The sequence below is a fragment of the Neofelis nebulosa genome, chromosome 12 (genome assembly GCF_028018385.1).
Source record: "Neofelis nebulosa isolate mNeoNeb1 chromosome 12, mNeoNeb1.pri, whole genome shotgun sequence".
Taxonomy (NCBI): Eukaryota; Metazoa; Chordata; class Mammalia; order Carnivora; family Felidae; genus Neofelis; species Neofelis nebulosa.
Genome location: NC_080793.1, coordinates 28,398,367 through 28,420,304, shown reverse-complemented (window position 1 = coordinate 28,420,304; position 21,938 = coordinate 28,398,367). Strand labels below are relative to the sequence as shown.

The 21,938-nt window shown below is 43.9% G+C and overlaps 1 protein-coding gene across 5 annotated transcripts in view; it reads right to left on the bottom strand.

Annotated features, from left to right (window-relative positions):
- Positions 1–21,938, bottom strand: part of ABCA1 (ATP binding cassette subfamily A member 1) — a 138,095-nt gene that overhangs the window by 75,945 nt on the left and 40,212 nt on the right. For all 5 annotated transcript variants that reach the window (XR_009251525.1, XM_058694683.1, XM_058694685.1 and 2 more), the window contains exons 6-7: positions 7,917–8,038; positions 5,705–5,881 (exon numbers count right to left, since the gene is read on the bottom strand). Coding sequence is in view for 4 of the 5 variants with exons in the window: in XM_058694683.1 (XP_058550666.1) it covers positions 5,705–5,881; positions 7,917–8,038 (299 nt within the window). In the remaining variant the exon portion in view is untranslated. The remainder of the gene's footprint in view (positions 1–5,704; positions 5,882–7,916; positions 8,039–21,938) is intronic.

The window sequence follows — 21,938 nt, the reverse complement described above, 5'->3', positions numbered from 1 at the left end:
AACAAAGAGCTTTCAAGACAAGAATGACTTCGTTCACCCCTTCTCCATCTGTTCCTTCAATCTATACACAGCCCAGCTGTGAGATCACTGGTCTTCTAGGGACCTCAGGGCACCACTCACTTTACCTCCTTTGTCCCATGAACTGAGTTCTGCCTTTGCAAGAATATGCTGCATGCATCAGAAGACATGTGAACAGAACTCTTTGTTCTACAGAAACAGAACTTTCCCTTCCAGGGTAAAGGTATCATCAGAGGTCAAGACGATCTAACTACATGGTTGTGCAATACCCAAGCTGCAACGAAGATGGAGAGAAGTCTGTATGCCTTTCCTTCCTAACTCAAGAATCAGACACCATTTTCACATCACCAAGACAATGGCGAGCCAAGACCAGAAGGCAAGCCTATCTAACCCCACATTCTTTCCACCATGGCTTACAGTGTCCCATGCTGGCAAAGATTGTTGTTAGGGAGCTTCTGGGGGTTCGTTAGTGAAGCTGGAATGAGAGGATAGCCCTCACTCTACAGACCTAGGACCTGTGAAGTATTCCTCAAATTCCCAATGTCAGCCTAAAAGTTGGTTCCCAGTGCCCACTAGAATAAAAGCTCCACGTGCGTTTGTCTGCCATGCTCATGGCTGAAGCTTTGGTGCCTTACAACAGTCTTTTAAGTCACATCTTGTTCAGAGACATTCTACTTCACAAAGTCACTGCTGTCTTTGGTTTGTGCATTAAAAACCCTAATAGGTAGTGTTTATTATGCTTTAGAGTCACTCTCAGAATATGGGTAAGAAAATGTACAGAGCTGACGAGGAGTTAATAAAAAGCCAAGAGCACTGAGGAAGCACTTCAAAGACATAATGAAATATACCTTTCAGTTAAAAGACATCTGTGGCAGGATGAGTGCCCTCCCCAAAGCAGTCCACATCCTAGTCCCAGGCACCTGAATATGTTAGATCACATGGTAAATTATACTTTACAGATATAATTAAAGTTATAGAGGTTAAAACAGGGAGATTATCCTAAATCATCTAGATGAGTCCAATCTAATCACATGAACCCATAAAGTGAGAGAACTTTCTCTGGCTAGAAGCAGAGAGATGTGGCAGAGAAAAATACAGAAATTTAAAGCATGAGGGGGTCTTAACCCACTGTGGCTGGAGCAGGGGCCACATGAAAATCATGGGAAGGAATGATGGCAGCCTCTAAGACCAAAGACCCACCTCTAGCTGACATCCAGCCAGGAAACAGAGACCTCAGTCCTACAACTGCAAGGAACTGAATTCAGCTAACAACCTGAATGAGCTCAGAAGCAGAGGCATCCTCAGAGCCTCGAAAAAGGAATCCAGCTCTGTAAACCCTTTGATTTCAATCTTGTGCAACAATAAGGAGTAGGCCCAGGTGAACCACACTGTACCCAGACTTCTGGCCTACAGGATTATGAACTAATAAATTCATTTTGTTTTAAGCTGCTAGGTGTGTGGCTATTTGTTACAGCAATAAAAGAACAAATGCAATCAGCAAGGACTTGACAAGAGAAGCAAATCCCTCTGGCCAAAATTTGCTGATCCACTAATATGGCTCCTTCTTGCAGTCCAAAACAGATTGCAAGTTACTGGAAGACAGCAGAGAGAAGCCCCCATATAGATTTCTCCTGTCTGGGAAAAGTAGGTGCTGCTTCAGGAAGGACCCACAAGGAAGGCAAGGGGAAGTTCGCCTGCCCAGCCAACTAGAACAGCCAAATCCACCTTGCTGAGCAGTGAGACAAAAGAAGTCACTGATGGGTGCCTGGGTGGCTCAGTGGTAAAGCATCTGACTTCAGCTCAGGTCATGATCTCGCAGTTCATGAGTTTGAGCCCCATGTTGGGCTCTCTGCTGACAGCGTGGAGCCTGGAGCCTACTTCGAGTTCCATGTCTCCCTCTCTGCCCCTCCCCTACTCACTCTCTATCTCTCAAAAATAAATAAACATTAAAAAATTAAAAAAAAAAAGAAGTCACTGCTAGATGGCTACAATCCCCTGCTAGAGGTTATCTCAATGGTACAAGTACTATGAACACAAGTCTCCCTCCATAAATGCATGTATCCTGGACATATATTTCATGTATTGACCTAACCTTGTACTCATCAGAAGCCATCTTTGTGAGGTTCTCAGCAGAGTCTAGCTCCCAAAACATACCTGACATATAAAATGAACTCAACATAGTTCAATAAATGAATAGGTTTTTAAATTAAAAGAATGCCTAATGGAAACCACTATTAATCCCAGAGAACTTTAAGGATGCAATAGAATTCTGACATCCAGTATTCATTTTCATTCAAGGTATAAATAATTGAGGTATGCTCATGAATAAGAATCTAGAAGGTAAGAAGCCTTGACAATATCTAGGCAAAGAATAAAAATTTTCACTGAAATGTTCTTCAGAGCTACTTTGCTTGGTTAGGATGGATACCTAACACAGAAGAAAATTTCTATCTCGCCAGCAATTGCCTTCAGCATGAAAACAGTTCTAGTGATGATTAACTTCTATTTACTGAACACCTAATGCATGCCAGACCCCTTGTCATGTTCTTCATATGCAGGACCAATAATCACAACAAAGGGTAAACTAGATTATCTATATGTAAAAGAAGAGGAAATTGAGGCTTAGTGACACTAAATTTATCCAAGGTCACCCAACTGGTAAAACTGCTAAGGCCGAGTTTGAACCTAGATGCAGCTGACCTCAAGCCCATGCCCCCGGCCACTCTGCCATACCTCCCCCATGTTGTCAAAACACTATTGTCCAAAGGTCATCAAGAGACAGAGGAGGCCCAGGAGGAAGAATATCTTGGCTGAAGAACAGGGACACATCCATACCACCACCGACAACAACAAAAAACAAAAAAACAAACAACAAAAAACAAAAATAAGAGGAGAAATGCTTCAAAACAGGTCTTCCCTGAAAATCTGCTTTGGGTACAGAAACACAAATTGACAGCACAGTTTCTCTCCCCGCAAGGCTGGGCCTGACATCTGGTTGCTTCTCCTGTTGTGTTTCTTGGTGTGATTAACTGCCCATGCGCAATGATGTCGCAGGTCACATTCATCTACCATCAAAGTGGCTGAAATGTTAACCAAATGGCAGGAGTAAAAGTCTGCTTGATGTAAATGCAGTATCAATTCCAGTGCTCCAGTTAAGGCCCTGTTTAACTCAAGAAATGAGAGTCACATTTCAAAATGTTTAGAAGTCATTTTATCCCAAAGGTATCCTCCAAAATCACCTTTCCACAGAACAATTTTGACCACTCACTATGATTCAAGAACCTCATTTTCTGACTTTATGGAGACAGAGTTTTCAGCAACAGCAGACAGGCAGAAGCAGAACCGGAAATACTCCCTGGGCATAAGAAATGTGCAAAAAGCATATGGCAGTGACCTTAATACCCAGTCATAAATCAAGAAGACACAACTACACCAGGATGGGCTGCAACATAGCTGACAGTGTTGATGGCACATGTCCATGTACCCTATCATGCCAACCCTCCCAACCAGGGAGGGATTTTCGGTTGAAACCTAAGTTGGTGATTGTCAGATCACGAAGGCTGTGCTGTCATTCTACTTGGAGTCCAATTCAGACATTGTGTGAGTGGAAGGATTTTCTGGGTTGTGCACACAGTAAGTGTTTAATGATTAAACAGAAACGAATGATGAATGGGCACCAATATAAGTTACTAGGACTTCTAAAAGCACCCATATTTCCAAAATGTGCATCATTCTGGCTGAGTGAACATTTCTGCCTTGTACTGAAATAAAGCAAAACAGCCAAAACTATACAAGGAAATGGTCTACCATTTATAACCATCTTTCTGGCACAATGCAACAAGTGCCAACAGGCTACGTGTCTGCACAAATGAGCTAATGTAGCCACGGAGACCAGTCATCTGGGACTGCAAACATCCACATTCAGAAATATAGATCTTATTTGAAATTATACTATAGAAACATTAACCAATAGAATACCAGACTATTGAACAAAGCAACTCAGGATTTTTTTCTAACTGAAACAGAAAATACTACTACTGGAATAAAACAAAAACATATCTTAGGGCACCTGGGTGGCTCAGTCGGTTAAGCGTCCGACTTTAGCTCAGGTCATGATCTCACAGTTCGTGAGTTCAAGCCCCACATCGGGCTCTATGCTGACAGCTTAGAGCTGCTTGACTGCTTCAAATTCTGTATCTTCCTCTCTCTCTGCTCCTCCCCTGCTCACGCTCTGTCTCTCCTTCAAAAATAAATAAAAACATTAAAAAAAATGTTTTACAAACAAAAACAGATCTTAAGCATTAGGCCTACGCCCTTCATACCAACTGGTTCACCATCAACCTTGCCACACACAAAAAAAAAAAACCTAAAACTCACCCATTTTTCTTACTACCTACTCAGGCAGAAGCTACAGCATCATAGAGTCAAGGAGGATACAAGAACTTTATTTTTTTTTAATTTATAATAAAAATTTTTAAGTTTATTTATTGAAACAAAGAGAACAAGCAGGTGAGGGGCAAAGAAAGAAGAGGAAAGAGAGAATCCCGACCAGGCCTGGCACCATCAGCACAGAGTCCCACGTGGGGCTCAAACTCACAAACTGTGAGATCATGACCTGAGCCAAAACCAAGAGTCAGGTGCTTAACTGACTAAGCCACCCAGGTGTCCCAACAAGGCTGCAAGAACTTCTTGATAGTCGGTCTAGCATGTAAACCTCAGGAGAGGTTTCTAAAGGTCACTTTCTAGGGTACAATCCAGGCACAAAGTCTAGAAACCATTCTTAGAAGCCTCAGGAGAATGGATCTCCCTACAAAGAAATCATGCTTGCACAAAGTCCCAGAGGATTCTGATTTCTTGTTATTATAATGAGGAACATGTCTTTTCAGGCACATACTTCTTCCAAGGCTCTTTCCCTCGTATTAAGAGATTCTACTGACAACTCAGAGTGCTATCTGGTGAGTAGGAAATCAGAACACTGGATGCTAAATGATGTTGTTGGAGAGGCAGGTCACAAGAGCTCTCAAAAAAACCAAAGAAATCCACCAGTTCTAGAACTGTACACAACCCTCTGATGGCCAAAATGCTCAGGTTCATCTGTATTCTTTGATTAAGAATGAACATGTATACTCTCAGACTGCTTCTCTGAACTACTGCTTCCTAGGCTGATCAGACTTTGTTGCAATTTCCCTTTTCTGTAAGTGTAATTCCATCATTGGTTAATCTAATGATTACGGGTACTCCCATCCAATTCTAAGGTTTTCCCACTGTGACAGCTCAGTGTCTCCTTGTTGATATGCTTTTTAAGAATGGATGTCCACCTTCCCAAAGATTTCTGAGATTTTTTTGTTTTTAATCTGGAGAACTCTTTCTTCAAATGAACTCTTATAATCTCAAATTACAATATAAAAAAACCCACAACATAAAAAATAGGTTTTCTCTGATTGAAACAGGCACAAGGGACCTTAGGTTTAGACTCAGAGCCATACCCAACTCATTCTTCCCCCTTTTACCTTTTGGGAAAAAGCCCAGAAGTTTGAAAGAACAGAATACAAATGAGCTAAATTATCTCTCAAATTCCCAGCCAGGCTTATGTTTCCACAAAAACAAAGTTATGTTGTCCAGGGAAAATGTTCACATTCCAAAAGTATTAGTGCTTGAAGCTTCTCCACACAGCAAGCATACTCACCAGGATCGGCTTCAGGATGTCCACGTTGGAACGAAGTACTTGCTCTGCTGCATCCAGTTTCTCCCTTGGCAAGCCGCACAGCGTGGAAACTTCTTGGTCACCAAGTTGAATCACCTCTTCTAATTTTGATCCACTGCACAGATTGGTCAAATGTAACTGGTAGCCTTGCAAAAATACCTGGAAGCATTTCATGCAAAAAGAGTCAAGGGAAACTGGATTAAGAAGATGGGGTAGGTGGTGGGCCAATATAGCTTTGAAGAATGGACACCATTGCAATAGTCCACTGCATCAGATCTCTTTACCCAACTTTGGAATGTATCAGGGCACAATCCAACAGAAAACTTAAAGCCTGGATGTTGTGTTTGACTCATCATCTCCCACGCTCTTGTCCTTGTGAAGGGAAATCCTGAGTCCAACTCTTTGTCTCAAAAATGGGACACATGATTCAGCAAATAAGAATTGAGAGTTCAAACTCCTGAAACCACTTTTATTAGAGAAAAAAACTCCCATTATTTTGGAACTTATGTGATCTTAAACTGGGGTTGGACCAAATTATGAAAAAAAAAAAAAAAAGCATTCATACTATTTATTTGTAGGTATAGCTATTTCACTGATCCAAAAAACTATGTTGAAGCAATTTCAGAATTTGGAACCCTTCATTTGATTTGCCCCAGAGCAGAGTAACAGAAAGCTGAGCCTCTTTTTCATCTCATTGAAGGCCAATTCTAAGTCACTCTTAAGTATTCATTAGAGCAGACCCCTGGAGAGCCTTTCCTTGGCCGTATTTTGTTTACTTAATTAGCTTTTCTGGGCCTCAATAAACTGCCCTTCTTCATACATGGTCCTTACTGTCCAATTAGACAGCAAATTCAGTAAGAGGAGGGGCTTGGTTTTCTTGCTCACTTTTCTTGTCCACAGTGCTGAAACATTACAGACAGTAAATATTTGTGGAATGGATGGATGATGCAGACTCTGTATTACTCCATTATTACCTCTCCTGTTTAAATTAATGCAGCTTGACCTGCTCGTAGTGAAATCTAGAATGAGTGATGTATCAAGAGCCTCTCCAGACCTATGCAGCCTTCTAACATTACAGAGCACTTGGCCTGCCATGGTTTCCGGTAAGTTTTCACCTACTGCCAGACACGCAAGTGTACTTCAGTTTCCCTCCTTTCTCTAAGTAGTCCTTGCCGTCAGCCTACCTTCAGTATCGGTGTTTGAGAGCACCGACCACAGAGAGATTCTAATACTATGCAAGGACCACCTCCATGCGTAGGATGCCCCTTATTTTAAACTAACCTGATGGGACAGAGATGATACTGGCAGGGGGAAATGGAAATTATGCTAAATGCAACTATTTTAACAAGACTGCTGCCTTTGGCCCATCTCCCGACCATACAACTGGTAAACACAAGGCATATTTTCCTTGTTTTATAAGGGCAAGCAGTAAGCACATTTTTCTAATTTTAAAAATTCTACATCATGTAAAACGAAGACTTTTTTTTTTAATCAGGCATAAACATTTCCAATGCTTCTGCTTATTGTAAAGATATAAGCTAGTGTGTAGACAAGAGACAGACTAAAGAAGCAGTGCCCCTTTCTGCCAGAGAATACACTGGAGAACCTTCTATGAAAATCGAGAGCCATGCAATCAGGGTCTGCTACTCACAGCCCAGGAGCTGTATGATATCCAATTATGCCAAAGGAAGGGGTCTGAGAATCTAAGGTTAAAATTCTACATAAACTACCATTACTTCCTGGTTTTACAAATTAAGGAAAAAAAAAACAAAACATTTTCTCCTTATAGATTTTTTTTTGTCCATCATTAAAGGAAGCATCAACTTTTAAAATCTCCTGTCTTAGATTTTATAGATAGTTGCTCTGATCAATACTCCTCAACTCTGATTACCATCTCAGAACTGTAAAAAAAATTTTTTTTAAATGTTTCTCTTAACTTGAATTCATCTCCCTTCCCCTTTAGGGGGATGTTATCAACAAATGCTAGTTGACAGGCAGGAAACCAGTTTTATATCAACCAGCTGGCCCACGACACCAGGCTGCACATTCCACTCTCTGGATGGTGGGGCAATGCCAGCCTGGGCAGAGAAGTGAAAGCTGGTGAAGGTGAACTTGAGCACCATTACAAAGACAGGGACTCTCAAACAGTGTAACTGCCATCAGCCCCCCAAGGAAGCCGAATCTTACAGCTTACCTTGTGGAGACTGACATCAGCCCCCAGCATTTTGTCCACAGTAGGCCTTGGCAGAGAGAGGTTGTAAGTCAGGAATCCAGAGAAGGTTTCATTGTCCACTAGGAAATCCTGAAGCTTCAAGCCTGCCGAGAAATAGTATTTTATTTTCATTTAATAAGTTAAAAAAAAAAAGTAGTCAGCACAATGGGGCAGGTGGAGAAAAATAATATTGATGGCCTCATTTTTTTTTAACTATTTTTTTCTTTTTTCTTTTCTTTCTTTCTTTTTTTTGTGTGTTTATTGAGAGATAGAGGGAGAGAGGGAGCATGCACATGTACAGAGAGAGAGAGAGAGCGAGAGCGAGAGCGAGAGAGAGAGAGAGAGAGAGAGAGAGAGAATCCCAAGTGGGCTCCACATAGCACAGAGCCTGATGCGGGGCTCAAGCTCACAAACCTTCAGATCTTGAGCTGAAATCAATAGTTGGAAGCTTAACCGACGGAGCCACCCAGGTACCCCCTAATGGCCTTGTTTTAAACAAATTGATAACCACAGGTTTCTGGCTTAAGTATACAGAGAAAGGACGTTCAGGGAGCTTTGCTTTACAGGAGAGATGAAAAGAATGTCTTCTGAAGATGTGTAGAACCACAGTCAGCGTGTGCTCCTAGCCTCAAAAGCACCACAGTGCTCCACACACTCACATAGCTTTTCCTTGCTTTTCGAGGGAAAAAACCAAACCCTTTAGATGATCTCGCCCGACCCATCTGAAATTTGTGAAACTAACACCCCTGCTCCTGTCTCCCCAATGCCATCTCAGCTACAAATCGGAGATACTTAAAGCCTTAGTCCCACAAGCCCCAGGGGCTGATTTTCTCTTGTTGCAGGAGAGTTGTTCCTAAACTTGAGTGGGCATCAGAATCACCTGAGGTCTTGTTAAAACAGATTACCGGTCCCCACACCACCCCCAGAGTTTCTGATTCAGCCAGCCCGGGATGAGGCCAGAGAATTCACATTTCCCTTGAGCTTCCAGGTGATGTGGATACTGCAGGTCTGGGCCCCACACTTTGAGAGCCGCTGGTGTGAAGCATTATGCATATCAAAGCACTTTCACAGATGTGGTCTCATTTTAATTCCAACTGTGTAACAAATGATACAGAGCTCCAAAACCCATGTCTGCCAGGCTTTAGGAAAACACAGCATATATTTAAAAATTCACCCTACTACATGACTGGATTGGTACGGGGTTTCATAAAAAAAAATCCTTTTAGGGGCGCCTGGGTGGCTCAGTCTGTTGGGCGTCCGACTTCAGCTCAGGTCACGATCTCGCGGTCCGTGAGTTCGAGCCCCGCGTCGGGCTCTGGGCTGATGGCTCGGAGCCTGGAGCCTGCTTCCGATTCTGTGTCTCCCTCTCTCTCTGCCCCTGCCCCGTTCATGCTCTGTCTCTCTCTGTCCCAAAAATAAATAAAACGTTAAAAAAAAAATCCTTTTAAATAATAAACCTTCCAGGTACAGTCTGGTAATTAAAGCAGAAAAGGCACTGGCCGGAGAAATCCTCAAGTTTAGTCCCTGGAGTTGGAAGCTGTGCCTGGTGGTATCATTTGGGTACTTGAAATCATCTTTCTGACACTCAGGCTTTTTTATCTCCAGAATGAGAGTTTTCTAACCAGATGTTTGGTGGGACCCTCCTGACTCTGAAATGGTACAGTTTTCCCTCCCCTGTTTCATTTGTCCACTTCTCCTTCTGCCCCACCTTCTTAATAACCCAACTTCTTTCAATAAAGAGAAAACCAGCTCATCACAACCACGTGACTAAGCAATGCTCATTCGCAGACTGCAGCCCACAGGCCCAGGCACTGACAGACCTCTAGAGGGCAAACCTTGCAAACCCAATCATTTAACTGAAGCAAAACAGGTGTGATCTGCAAATGGGACTACAATGTGAAGCTTAATACTGGTTGCTGAAGGAGGTCATGAGATAAAGCAGGAGGAGGGCACAAAAGCTCAACCAGACTCTCATCATTGCTGTCAGATCCAGGTCTGTTCTTAAGCAAACTTTAATAATTTAGAGTTCTAGAAAGGATAAATTAAGCACGATTCACATCTTCCCATCTCTAGAGAAATGACTGTCCGGTTACACCTGACCAGCTAATGCCTATTTATTCCTCGTGACACATTCAAGAGGCTGTTCTTTGCCCAGCTAGTGTCCCTCCTCAGACCAGGTGCTCCTGCAAACGGCAACCAGCCTGCTGCTTCCACAGGTGCACCTGCCTGATGCTCCCCATCACATATGACACTATACTGTTACCACAGGGCTCATTCCTATAGTTGACAAACTTCAGAGCACCTCAGATTCACTTAGGAAGCATACTAAAATGCAGTTTCTTGGGCCCAATTCCTAGAGATCCTGAAATAATGGATCTACAGTGGGACCTGAGAATCTCCATTTTAATAAGCATTCCTTGTACTTCTAATGTAGGGAGTCTGGGGACCATACCTTAAGGAATGTTGCTTTATTTGCATATTATCTCCACTGGTATACAGAATATGTGTTGTTGCTTTTTAAGCAAGCTCTACACTCAATGTAGGGCTCTAACTCACAAGAGTCATGTGCTCTACTGACTGAGCCAGCCATGTGCCCTCAGAATATGTCTTTTATTTCTGTATCCCTGTGCCCAGATCAGAGCCTGGCAAAGAACTACTGGTCATTACAAAAAAAGGATGGCTGGATAAGAATTAATAGGAGGTGGGATTAGGGCTGGGAAGATTCCAAAAGTATTTGAGCAGCATCACAGATTTCCTTTCAGTTGAGCAGATCCAAGAAGGGCCCAGAGATATCAGGACAATTCTCAGGCTACACCCCAGGAGTAATCAGGACCCCTATCTTAATATTCCCAGTGACACAAAGTAACACCCAGGTGTTTACCCCTGTAGTAGGGATAAACGAGAAAGAAGGTAAGAAAGCTAGTAGCTTCAATTGAAGCCTGGCATGAAAAGCCAGACACTGACCATTGTGGAACAATGGGGAAAACACCACAATGGGGGTCAGAAAACCTGGGCTCTGTATCCATTTATTTGCCAGGGTATCTCACCTAAGCTGCGTCTCCACTGCCTTACTTATAAAACAGGGGTTAAAAAAAAAAAAAAAAAAAAAGACATCTCTGAGCCCTGTATAAAGCAGAGTATACACATGAGCTGGCCCTCACTGACTTCATGAACCACAAATTTCTCCTGAGCGTGAAAAGCCAGAGCAGGACGTGGACACTATGCTAGGGAACTTCACAACAGCCTCCTCCCTCCAGAAGAGGGTTGCTAAAGTGTGGGAGGCTGACCTAGGCTGCACTTGCAGGTCTAGGTCATGAGCAACACTCTTGAGTCCAGCAAGTATGTTTATAAGACTCTTCTGTTATGTCAACAGGCTCTGCGAATGGCAACAGCTGGATGTGATCTATCAGTGAATCCCCTGGATGAGACAGAAGAACCAAGAGGCCAATTAAATAGTCAACAACCCTTGGCAGTGCACGTGCACAGGGTGGTGAGGTCGCTGGGTCAGGGAGCAGCAGGGAAGGCCAAAGATCCCTGGCTACAGAGAACTCGCATTCCAGTCACATGCATACCACACATGGAGACTCAGATTCACACACCACCACCACCAACAGCTACAACCAGTGTGGACAAAGAAAAGCAATGTGGTATGGTGCACTGGTTCTCAACTTTGGCTCTGATTAGAAACAAATAGGTAGCGTTACAAAAATCCCAATGCCTAGACTACAACCCCCCAAAATCTACTCAGAACTTTTGGAGCCGACACCCAAGTATCAGAATTTTATACAGCTCTCCAGGCAATTCTAGCTGAGTCTGAGAAACAATGGAGTGGTAGAAAGATCAGGGATGTGAGGCCAGAAAAACCTAATTTTGATGCTGGACTCTGCTGTTGATTGACTGTGCCTTTGAGAAATGCATTTTGCCTTCCTGAGACCAACTTTTCTTCCCTAAGAGGTAAGGATAACATTATCACCACCTTTCCAAGATATGAGGATTGGAGGTATGCACAGGTAAAGCATGAACAGTGAATAATAAATGGTAATAATTTTGTGATTATTGAAAAGGTGGTTGTTTTTTTTTCACCTGACTTTACCAGTGTACTCTAGTGAAGTATAGGGAGAAGGTAAGGACACGGTCCTTGCCCTCAAGGAATTTTCAAGGCTGATAAGGGAGATGAAGAGACATGTCAATGAAGCAGAAGGAGGAATGAGAAAGCCAGAGTAAGGCAGTTCATGCAAGTGTTTGACCAAGATGAGACTTGTCTGCAAGTGCTTGAGGCAGCGGGGAAGAGTCTGGCTGAAGCCAAATTCTGGAAAACGACAGAGGGCCAAAAATCTCTTTTGAGGTTGTGGCAAGTGAGATCTCTCATCATGGCAGGGGCCAGGACACCCTGTAGCCATAGTGCTATGTACTTATAGGTTCTAAATAAATGTTTTTCAATGAATAAATAAATCGACAAGCAGATAAACATAGAGGAGATTTCTCAAAACCTAAGATTTGGGGAGTAGAATGGGAGAGAGGGGAGGAAGGCATGTAGTGGGAGACAGGAGTGAGGTGGCTTTGTACCTCTGGTCTCAGTTTTTTCCATTCTGTAGTTGGCAAGAAAATGAGTGGAGAAGCCAAGAATATGGAGAAAGTCAGATGTATGAAACAGTCCTTCTTCCCCTTGTCCTAGCTAACTCCTACCCTTTTTTTTATGACTTGGCCCATGAGTCATCTCCTCCAGGAAGCCTGCCCTGACTTTCCCACCTCAAGCTGGATTAGGTAGCTGTCCTCTGTGCTCTGTTGGCCTCCTGTGTTTCCCTCAAGCAGCACTCAGACCGAGCTACAGTTGTCTGGGCACCCATCTTTCTTGCCAGAAGAATAGAGCCAGAGCCTTGAGAGCCAGGACTTTGCTGTTTCAAAGCACAGCAGTGCCCAGTACAGGGGAGGCACCAGAAGATCTGAATTCAAGTCCCAGCTTTGCTCTCTCCTCAGTGTGCAGCCATGAACTTCACTTTTCCCCTTTTCTTAATCTCTCTGGACCTCAGTTTCCTTAGATATAAAATGGAGCTAATAACATTCACAGGTTGTCACGAAAACAGAGATCAAGAATGTGAAAGTACTCTTTCAGAGGAAAAGAGTTAGATAACTAAGAGGATGTGCATGCTGTCACAGAACACAGTCATCACAGAGCTGGACTGGTCACTAAATTCAGCATGAGCCTCTGCTGCCCACAGAGAAGACCAAGAGTCACTACCCACCGGAGGCCAGGAGAACTTTCCTACTGCAATGCCTCCAATATGAACTAAAATACTCCATCCACTGAACTCAGCCCCCTTGGTTGTGCCTGAAGGAGCAAACAGTGGCCTGTCCATTTCCCAAGAGCTTTGCTTTAGATGCAAAAAGTCAGGGCAAAAGAAAGAAGAAACAAAAACAAAAATAAAGACAAAAAACCCAATTCAGGAGTTTGGAGTCTAAATAACAAAACAAGTGAAGTGTGTGTTTGTAGGCTGAGGAAGAACAGAACAGAATCCTCAGTTTCTTGCCAATCCTCTGGGCCAGGCCTCGCTGACCAAGCTTAGGAAACACTTCATGGCAGCCAGGGGAGAGGCCCCGCATACGGCAAGATGCTTTCATGACACTATGTGTTTCTTCTGCTTCTCTCCGGGCTGACTGAGAGCAGCTGAGGACCGGGAAGGGCAAGGAAGGCGGGGCGAGCAGGAAGGCGGAGGAGGGAAGCCTTCAGCAGAGCCAGCTGGGGTTACTCTCGGTCAGTACCCTCCAGTCCCCAGCTCAAGTTTCAAGATCCCTGTAGTCTCTTTTGTTCAACATGAAAAGGAACCACAGCAATCAGCTGCTTGAGAAGTGGGTGGAGGAGGCAAATGAAAAAAAGAAGTCCAGAAAGAGATCCGTCAGCATCCAAAGCTCAGATACTCTTCTTAAAAGGACCCCAGGAGGGTCTCCAGCCCTCACCCTGTCAAATGGGCAGTGGGCTGGAGGGGACCAGGTCAAATTCTAACTAGTGGCTTTACTCCTCTGAGTAAAGCCGAAGCTTGTCCAGCCATATGAACAAAACCTTGAGAAAATCTCTTTGCTACAAAAGGGCTGGTAACAAGCACACTCAGGTGTTTTTTGTTGTTAGGGTTTTGTTCTGTTTTCCTGATGTTAGGTCTCTATTTCTCCAAGGATTGCTACTGCCTGCATCCTAGAGATGGCTGGACCCTCCTTCTCTGGGAAGACCAGAGCTTCTCTGGGAATTTTGGGGCTCTGGACAGCGAAGCAAGGCACGGTGACTGGCCGCTGCCTAGGTGATCCCTTAGGGCAGGTGAGAGGATGCCGGGAGCTTAGGGTGTATGTGTGTGTTTATATATATAGCTTCAGAACCTCTCTGCCATGCACCTGGTCCTGGGGTTCCCAACCCAGAGAAAGTTTTCCTCCTTACAGTAAGGGCTTGCTGAGGGGATAGAAGATGTACCCAAAGAGTTTCAGGTTCTAGAGTCTGGCCAACCTGGTTCAAACCTCAGTTTCAGAATTTTCCAGTCATGTGGCCTTGGAGAGGTTACTTAAGCTCTCTGAGCCTCCACTGTTCTATAAACAGAAGTTTACCTTTACTAGGAGTCTGGGTTATTTTAAACAAGTTCAAAATAAAGGCCAATAAAGTCATGGACAACAATTATGTGAAGGGGTCCCAAGAGAAACCAGAATATTTAGGGTTATGCTCCCTGAACCCTTTGAGGCAAGTACTGGGGAAGCCAGAGTCTTCTCCTGAGACCAGTGGGAGTGCTCTAAGTTTAGGAACCACATATTCCTTAAAGTATTTTACACGTAGGGTTAACTTGCATTAGTTCAACAAACTACTAAATGGCTACTGAACCCAAAACACTAGTGCTGTGGTTCAAAGGAGCAGTATTTCTCAGTGTCTCTTGAAGGCAGGAGCCTGTAACAAAAGAGATGCTATATAAAGACATGGTCCCTGTCCTTGCCTTCCAAGAGGGGAGGGAGAAAGGATCAGATGAGCAGACTTGTGAGCCTCCAGCCCTCTCTGCAACTCCACAGTCAGTCATCACTGAAACCAGGGGGTGGAGAGAGACCTCTACTAAGGCAGCGGCACACCCATGTCTTCCTGAGAAGCATGCAGGGTGGGCTGTTGGCAGTCCCTGAAATTAGGACTGATGTCAGCTGATAAGAACCTGAATGGTAACCAGATCCCCAAGGAACCAGTAGAGGGATACCTGGGTGGCTCGGTCGGTTGAGCATCTGACTTGGCTCAAGTCATGATCTCACAGTTTGGGAGTTTGAGTCGCACATCGGGCTCTCTGACATCCACAAAGAGCCCACTTTGGATCCTTTGCCTCTCTCTCTCTCTCTCTCTCTCTCTCTCTCTCTCTCTCAAAAATACATAAACATTAAAAAAGAAAAAGAACTAGTAGAGACTGTGGCCCCCGGGGGAAAGGGTGATGTGTTAACACTGGCCAGGAGCACTCCTGATGCAGTGAGGCAGTGGGCATAGTAGGCTGGCTTTGAAAGTCCAGCAGGAAATGAAGGTAATGTGAAATGAAAGGTAACCGAGGAGGTAACATTGGCCCACATGAACTCTTCATGTGAAGAGAAAGCGAGGAAGAGACCAGCAGCCAGTATTAGACAAAGCAAGAAATTAGCTGAAAGCACTCTGCGTGTAGAATGCTTTGTGAAGGTCAGGGAGGTGGGAAGGTGGGAGAAGGTGCCCAGAAAAGGCAAAGAACAATGAGAAGGAAAGAAGCCAAAAGTATGAAGAAGCCCAGAGTCCAGAAACAGGAAAGACTGAACCAAATAGGAAGGGTGGAGAGAAAAAGAGCTGGGAAGAAAGAAAAGAGTTTGAGGCATTAAGTCCTCACTGATGACCGGTCTCCAACTGAAAATGCGACCAGACACTCCTAACACCACGTGGCATGGGATCAGAATTGGCCACAGGACCCCGAGAGGCCTAGGGACACAGGAAAGGAAAGGAAGATGAGGAGACAGAGTCGGAGAAGGGATTCCTTCCAGGGCTGAACTAAGGAATAATTGTTAATATAATGCATAAACTAAGGAATAACTGTTATATGATAGTATAAATACCTTAGTTTTCCCTTATTTTTAAAATGAATAAAATATATTAAGGGACAAAGTAGTGATTTCTAGGCAGAGGAAGGCAATTAGCGTTTACCAAGCATCAGATACAATGTATGTGTTATTTTCTAGAATCCCTAAATAAGCTTACAAGAAATGTAGTATTCCTGTTTATCAAATGTGGAAATAGCCCCTTTGTGACCCTTGAGATCCTGCTCAGGATCACAAAGCAAGCAAGTGGTAAATCTGAATTCAATCAACTCTGGCTTAAAAGCTTTGGCTCTTTCTACTTTATGGGGAATCACAATGAATCACTTTACTCTTTAAAATCACTTCATTACATTTTTGGCATCAAAAGATGATGATGCCACCCATGCTTCCTGGTATTGGAATAAGGCAACATGGCAGCATGGTACGGTGGAGAGATGCTAAGCCTTGGGGTCAAACAGACCCAGATTCAATTTACAGCTTTCTTCTGTGATCTTAGGCAACAGACCTATCCCTTTTGAGCCCCAGTTGCCTCCTTAATAAAATGGAGATGATAAAACCAATCCGCTAATGCCACTGTAAGCCTTGAATGTAACAATTTATTAAAATGTAAAATGGCATCATGACTTGGTGCAACTTCATCTGGTGGACAAGGTGCCACTCCAAGATTGCCTTTTGTGCCTCAACACAACAGTGATGAGAAGGCAAGAAATAGAAAGCTTTTAACTAGAAGCACGTTGGACTCCCCAATTGCTACCTGCCTCCCATGGGGTAAATAAATCATATACTGGAAAAGCAAGACACATGAAACACTGTTCTTGATGCTAACAATCCAACTTTTTAAAGGCAGGCTGACGTTACGGGGTACACGATGTCCTGTAATTGAGCGTAATTGTGTTTTCTATTCTTGTCTGGTAAAGCTGACCTTTGATTCGATTTAGTTCAAGTAATATTTCAACATAGCAGTACAGCACTGCATCCACCTGATTACAGCCTTGCTGGGGCCAGGCCGCTACCCTGGATGGAAACTAGCGCCCTGGGCTCTGGGACACAGCCTGGCCATGACAGCTCTGGGAAAACGTTCTCGTGTTAGATTGGAAAGATTTCAAAATATGAAACCCAAGGCCCCAGATCAGGACTTTTGACAAGTGCATGCAGAACGTGAATTGCAATCACGCAAAGATTTCAAGGAATTTCCAGTCTGATGACATATGTGTCAACATATGTCGTCAGATCTCCCAACAAAACGACTCACGGGGGTGGGGGGGGGGGCACACAAAGGGACAGAAAGCAAAGTTTGGGGCTATAGCCTCAACTTCAGTGGCTGTCCAAATGGTTCAGGCAAGGAAGGAGAAATGACGGTGAGTCACGGGATGTTCTTTGTAGATGGGCCTTGGGGAACATTCCACCCATGCCTGTTCCCCATGAAGCCGGGAAGTGGAGGAAGTCTGACACTTCTCTCAGAAGCCCTCTTGTCTCCTTGTTGATCCAGGCCCATCCACGCCCAGTATCCTGTGACCTTGGGAAAGTTTCTGGCTCCCCTGGGCTGCTCTCTTTAGGATGCAGTAGTGGCAGAGTATGAACGACTGAAGGTCCAGCCCCTTTCCTCCCCTTGCCAGATATGCTTCTTTGCGTAAGTTACTTAGCCTCTCTGAACTTCAGCTCCTTCTTGCACATAACGAGGAACAAAATTCCTAATCTCACATGATGGTTGTGAAAATGCAGTGAACTAAAGTCTAAGCCTGGTGCCTCGTAAGTGCCAACCACTGCACTGAATGCTTTACCCATATTAGCTGATTCGTATCTCCATTTTGAGGAAACTGAGCCAGAGCTGTTATGGGATTATCCAAGGTCACAGAGCAGATAATCAGAAGAGCCAGGATTTGGAGACCAAGTCAGCCTGGCTGCCCAGTGTTCTCTTAGTGCTAAATTATACTGCCCAGCGGGTTTTTATAAAATGACGATTTTATATCTTCTTCCTCAACTCCCTGCAACAGCCAACTACCTTGCCATGTGACCAAAGTCCACCCTGCCCTCTGGGGGATCCTGTCTTCTTGACTTTCAAAGATCAAAGCAGAATCAAAGGTCCACATAGTGAGTTCTCAGCATTACCAGTAAATCCAACAGTAAGAAAGTTATGGCCCTTTTCCTTAAGTAAAATCCAGCATAACCCTCAGGACTTAACAAAAGTCTTACAGAGCCACACGAGAAAGTCCAACAAACCAGATCTGTACCATGAATATACAGAAAGTAATAGCCATGCCACTGACATACAAAAATCTAGCTGAAGGGATGGAGAAGCTAAAGACACAAGTCAAGATGTTGGGATGCATGCATTGCTGCCCTGACCGCCCCCCTCCTCTTTCCAACCCTTGATCTCAATGATGCAGCATGTCCTCCAAAGGGACATCTCCAGCCCAGTGACAAAATGCCCAAAGTTCTTCCTTGTCCTTTCCTGGAAAAGTTTTCATAAGCTTCAGAGGGCTCTACATTCTAGACAGAAGGCATTGCAGAAGTCTCTGAATCGGGGGCCACAGGAGGCCTGCACTGGGAGATGCTGAGATGGTACCCCAGGCCATAGAAAGAGCCATGTAGGCTCTACCCAACTTCAGGGAGCATACTTCTCAGAGGAGTACCACTCACGTGGACTCTGGTGTACATGGCACCCACAGAAATGTGTAACTTGCCAGCCCTACATACAGCTTGAAAGCCATCTCTCAACTGTCCCACCTACTGGCCTGGCCTAATTCATGAAGCAGGTCCAGAAAATAATCTTCTGAAGTCCCACAGAGGACCTACTGAGGTTTTCTGTTAAAGAGCATTATGGTGGCTGTAATGTGAGACTGGGCTTGACACCTGGAGAGCTAAGATCTTGGCAAAGGATGGAAGTTGCTGAATCCCTTAGGCAGGGGAGACTGGGGCATCCAGCCACCACAGAACCTACCCACAGCCTTGTCCATCTGGCCAGGCCATAGCAGATAAAGAGAGAGAACCTCCACAGTACCTCCACAGGTACAGGAATTGTCCTGGAGCAGCATGAGCAATGGTGAGGCTGAGGGAGAAGTCATGGGATATGGCAGTGGACAAGAGCCTAGCTAACTGTGAAAATAGAGGAGTTGGGAACTTCTTATAGGGGATGTGAGGATGGTCCACTCAGGAGGGCAAGAAACCTCAGCCCCAGGATGTGCATTTCCCAACTTCCAGCCAAGCAGGAAGTCCTGATCCTGTATATGGAACAAAGTCAAGAGGAGCCTGGCCTCACGGTGCCATCTAGAGATGAAGGAGAGTCAATAGTGAACATTCCGGCATTGGGGCAAAGATGATGCCTGAGCAGAAATGTTCAGCAGGAAGCTGGCTAGTAAGCCTGGTGGGTAGGACTAAGCAACGCATTTAAATAGCTGAAAGGGAAATAAGCAGTAAAGACAGAACAGAGCAAACATCTTCTCCAGACCAATCCTGATCTGAGCAACACCAGCCCCACTGGTGAGGCCTTGGCTCTGGCCAATGTACTAGTCACCCCATCTGAACATGGCAGATTCACCAAAGAGGGGCAGGTGGACTGGAGTGGTGACAGAGCCTGAGGGCAGGCACCAAGGAGGAGGTTGAGGAAGGTGGCAGTTCTTCCTGCCCCCCCAGAGCCTCTGACAAGAGCAGATGCAGGTTTGTGAGGCCTGAAGCCGACACGCTTTGGGGGGGACTCTCTTTATGAAAAATAATATTTTTTTTAAAAATCCTACTTTGACAATTTTTGATTGCTAAGACTCCTACCAAGTCCTTGACAGGGGGCTAGAAAGTGAAACTTCTTTAGCTTCTCAGTAAATCTACTTCCAGTCTCCCAGGTTCATGGGAGCACTTCCTATAAAGTTCTGGAAGGTAAACCTTGTGGAAAAAAGAGACCCGAAACTGTCTTAAGAACTTCTGTCATTATTATTTACAGCCCAGTTGACTTGGGTTCACATAAGGGAATCAACTTGAAAATCACATGTGCTGGGATTTTACACTTTTCAAAGTACTCTCACTTGACCCTCAAAATACTCTGTGAAGGAGAAAAGGCAGGTATTTTCTCTCACTTTTATTCTCCAAAGGTCCACTGATGGCTTGCCATGTGTCTGCTACTGGGCTAATACGTGGGGGAGAGTCATGAACAAGGCCCAGTCCTGCCCTCAAGAACTACAGTCTAGGGAATAGTCCACATCACTGGGTACTCCCAGGTGATCCCCCTATCCAAGTACTGACCAAGTTTCTAAGATGAAACATTTTCAGGCTGTTTTGCCAAAGTCCCAATTTCAAGGCAAGGAAAGGTGAGGCCCAGAGAGGTCGAACAAATTGGTGAAGCCAAACAGTCAGCCAGGAGCAGAAGGGGAAATGAACCAAATCAGATTTATTGTGTGTCAACTATGTGCTGTGCCTCCACCATTGGCCATCCACAGATGTCATCTGATTTGATACTCAATGACCCTTGGGGTAGCTAATCTCTATGTTCTAGGTAAACGGAGGGTCAGAGATAATCTAAATATGCCCAACATTCACAGATAACGAAGGGTAGAATCTGAATTTGTTCCCCAAACAAATCTTAATCCAAAGCCCCAAACTCTTTCTCTTACACCAGCATTTTCCAATTTTCCATCATTTACAAACTGCTCTCACAAGTTTTACCATATGCACATAAAACTATGTATTCTTTAAATTAATTTTCTCTAGTTTACATCCTTCTATGCAATAATCCCCATGAAGTTGCAATTTGATATGGGTTAAAATTAAAAGTTGTCATCTGTCTGCCATTGAAATAATCTCAGATACTACACAAAAGTCATCGAGAGAAACACTAATCTTTGCCAGTCTGCATCTCACAGAGACAGAATATAAATCTGTCTTTCTTCTAGAGTTCCTGAGAATTTGTTCAATTTTTATATTTCCATTGGGTTGCAGTCATGATAGGGACTTAGGAAGGATGAATGTTCCTCATATGGACTCCCAAACATTAATTTAACCACTGCCTACCCTGTGTGGTTATAGGTTTAGGAAGAAAATAATAAAATGTCCAACAAGTTCCAGTGATGAGGAAACAGGGTGGGGACCCTCTGTAAGGCTTCCTACATGGGTTTCTCATTAGGATGGTTTCAAGAATAATTAGACTTGTCTATGATTTAATTCTGAAAATTAGAGGCCTTTTCAGTTGAAAGATTATTGGAACAGCACAAGAGAGAGAATTCTGTAGAAAGAGAATTTCATGGAGCAGCACACATTTAGCTGTGTTCCATTCCTAGATTAACCTGGTGGCTATGCAAACTTGGAAAAGTTCCTCCCCCTTCTAAGTCAGATTATTTTCTGGAAGTTCCATATGAACAGGGGCCATATTTGTTTTGTACATCTCTGTGTCCCAGCACTTAGAACAGTGGTTGGTACATACTACGTTCAATAAATATTGGCTGAATGATTGAATCAGTCAACCCATTTATCTATAAATGAACTAAAAGACCTCTAAGGTCTAATCCAATAAGTAGAAGTGAAATCACACTCTCTAGCCCAGGAAACCGTGGGAATAGGAGGTAGTATCTGAGTAGAGACCCCCATAAACACAAATTATCTGTGGATAGTTCAATGAATCTAGCAGATACAAGCTGAAGTAAATAACAAGTCCTTCAATTAGATCACAGGAGCAGGAGTCCAGCACAGATGACATAGGCTGGTGAATCCATAAGAGCCTGAGCGATAGTGTCCAAAGGGGCTATTAGTCTCCAGTGGACTGATCCAAACCTCAAGCCTTGGTTTATAGTTATTAATGTCTTGGATGAGAACAAAGAGAGCTATTTATCAAATTCCTACATGGCAGGCAACAGTAAGAAGCAGCAAATGTACACATGGCAAAATCAGAATCTAAAATGGTTCGGGTAGGACAAAATGACATAGGGAATTAAAAAATGTAAAATAAAAAAGAGACAGATT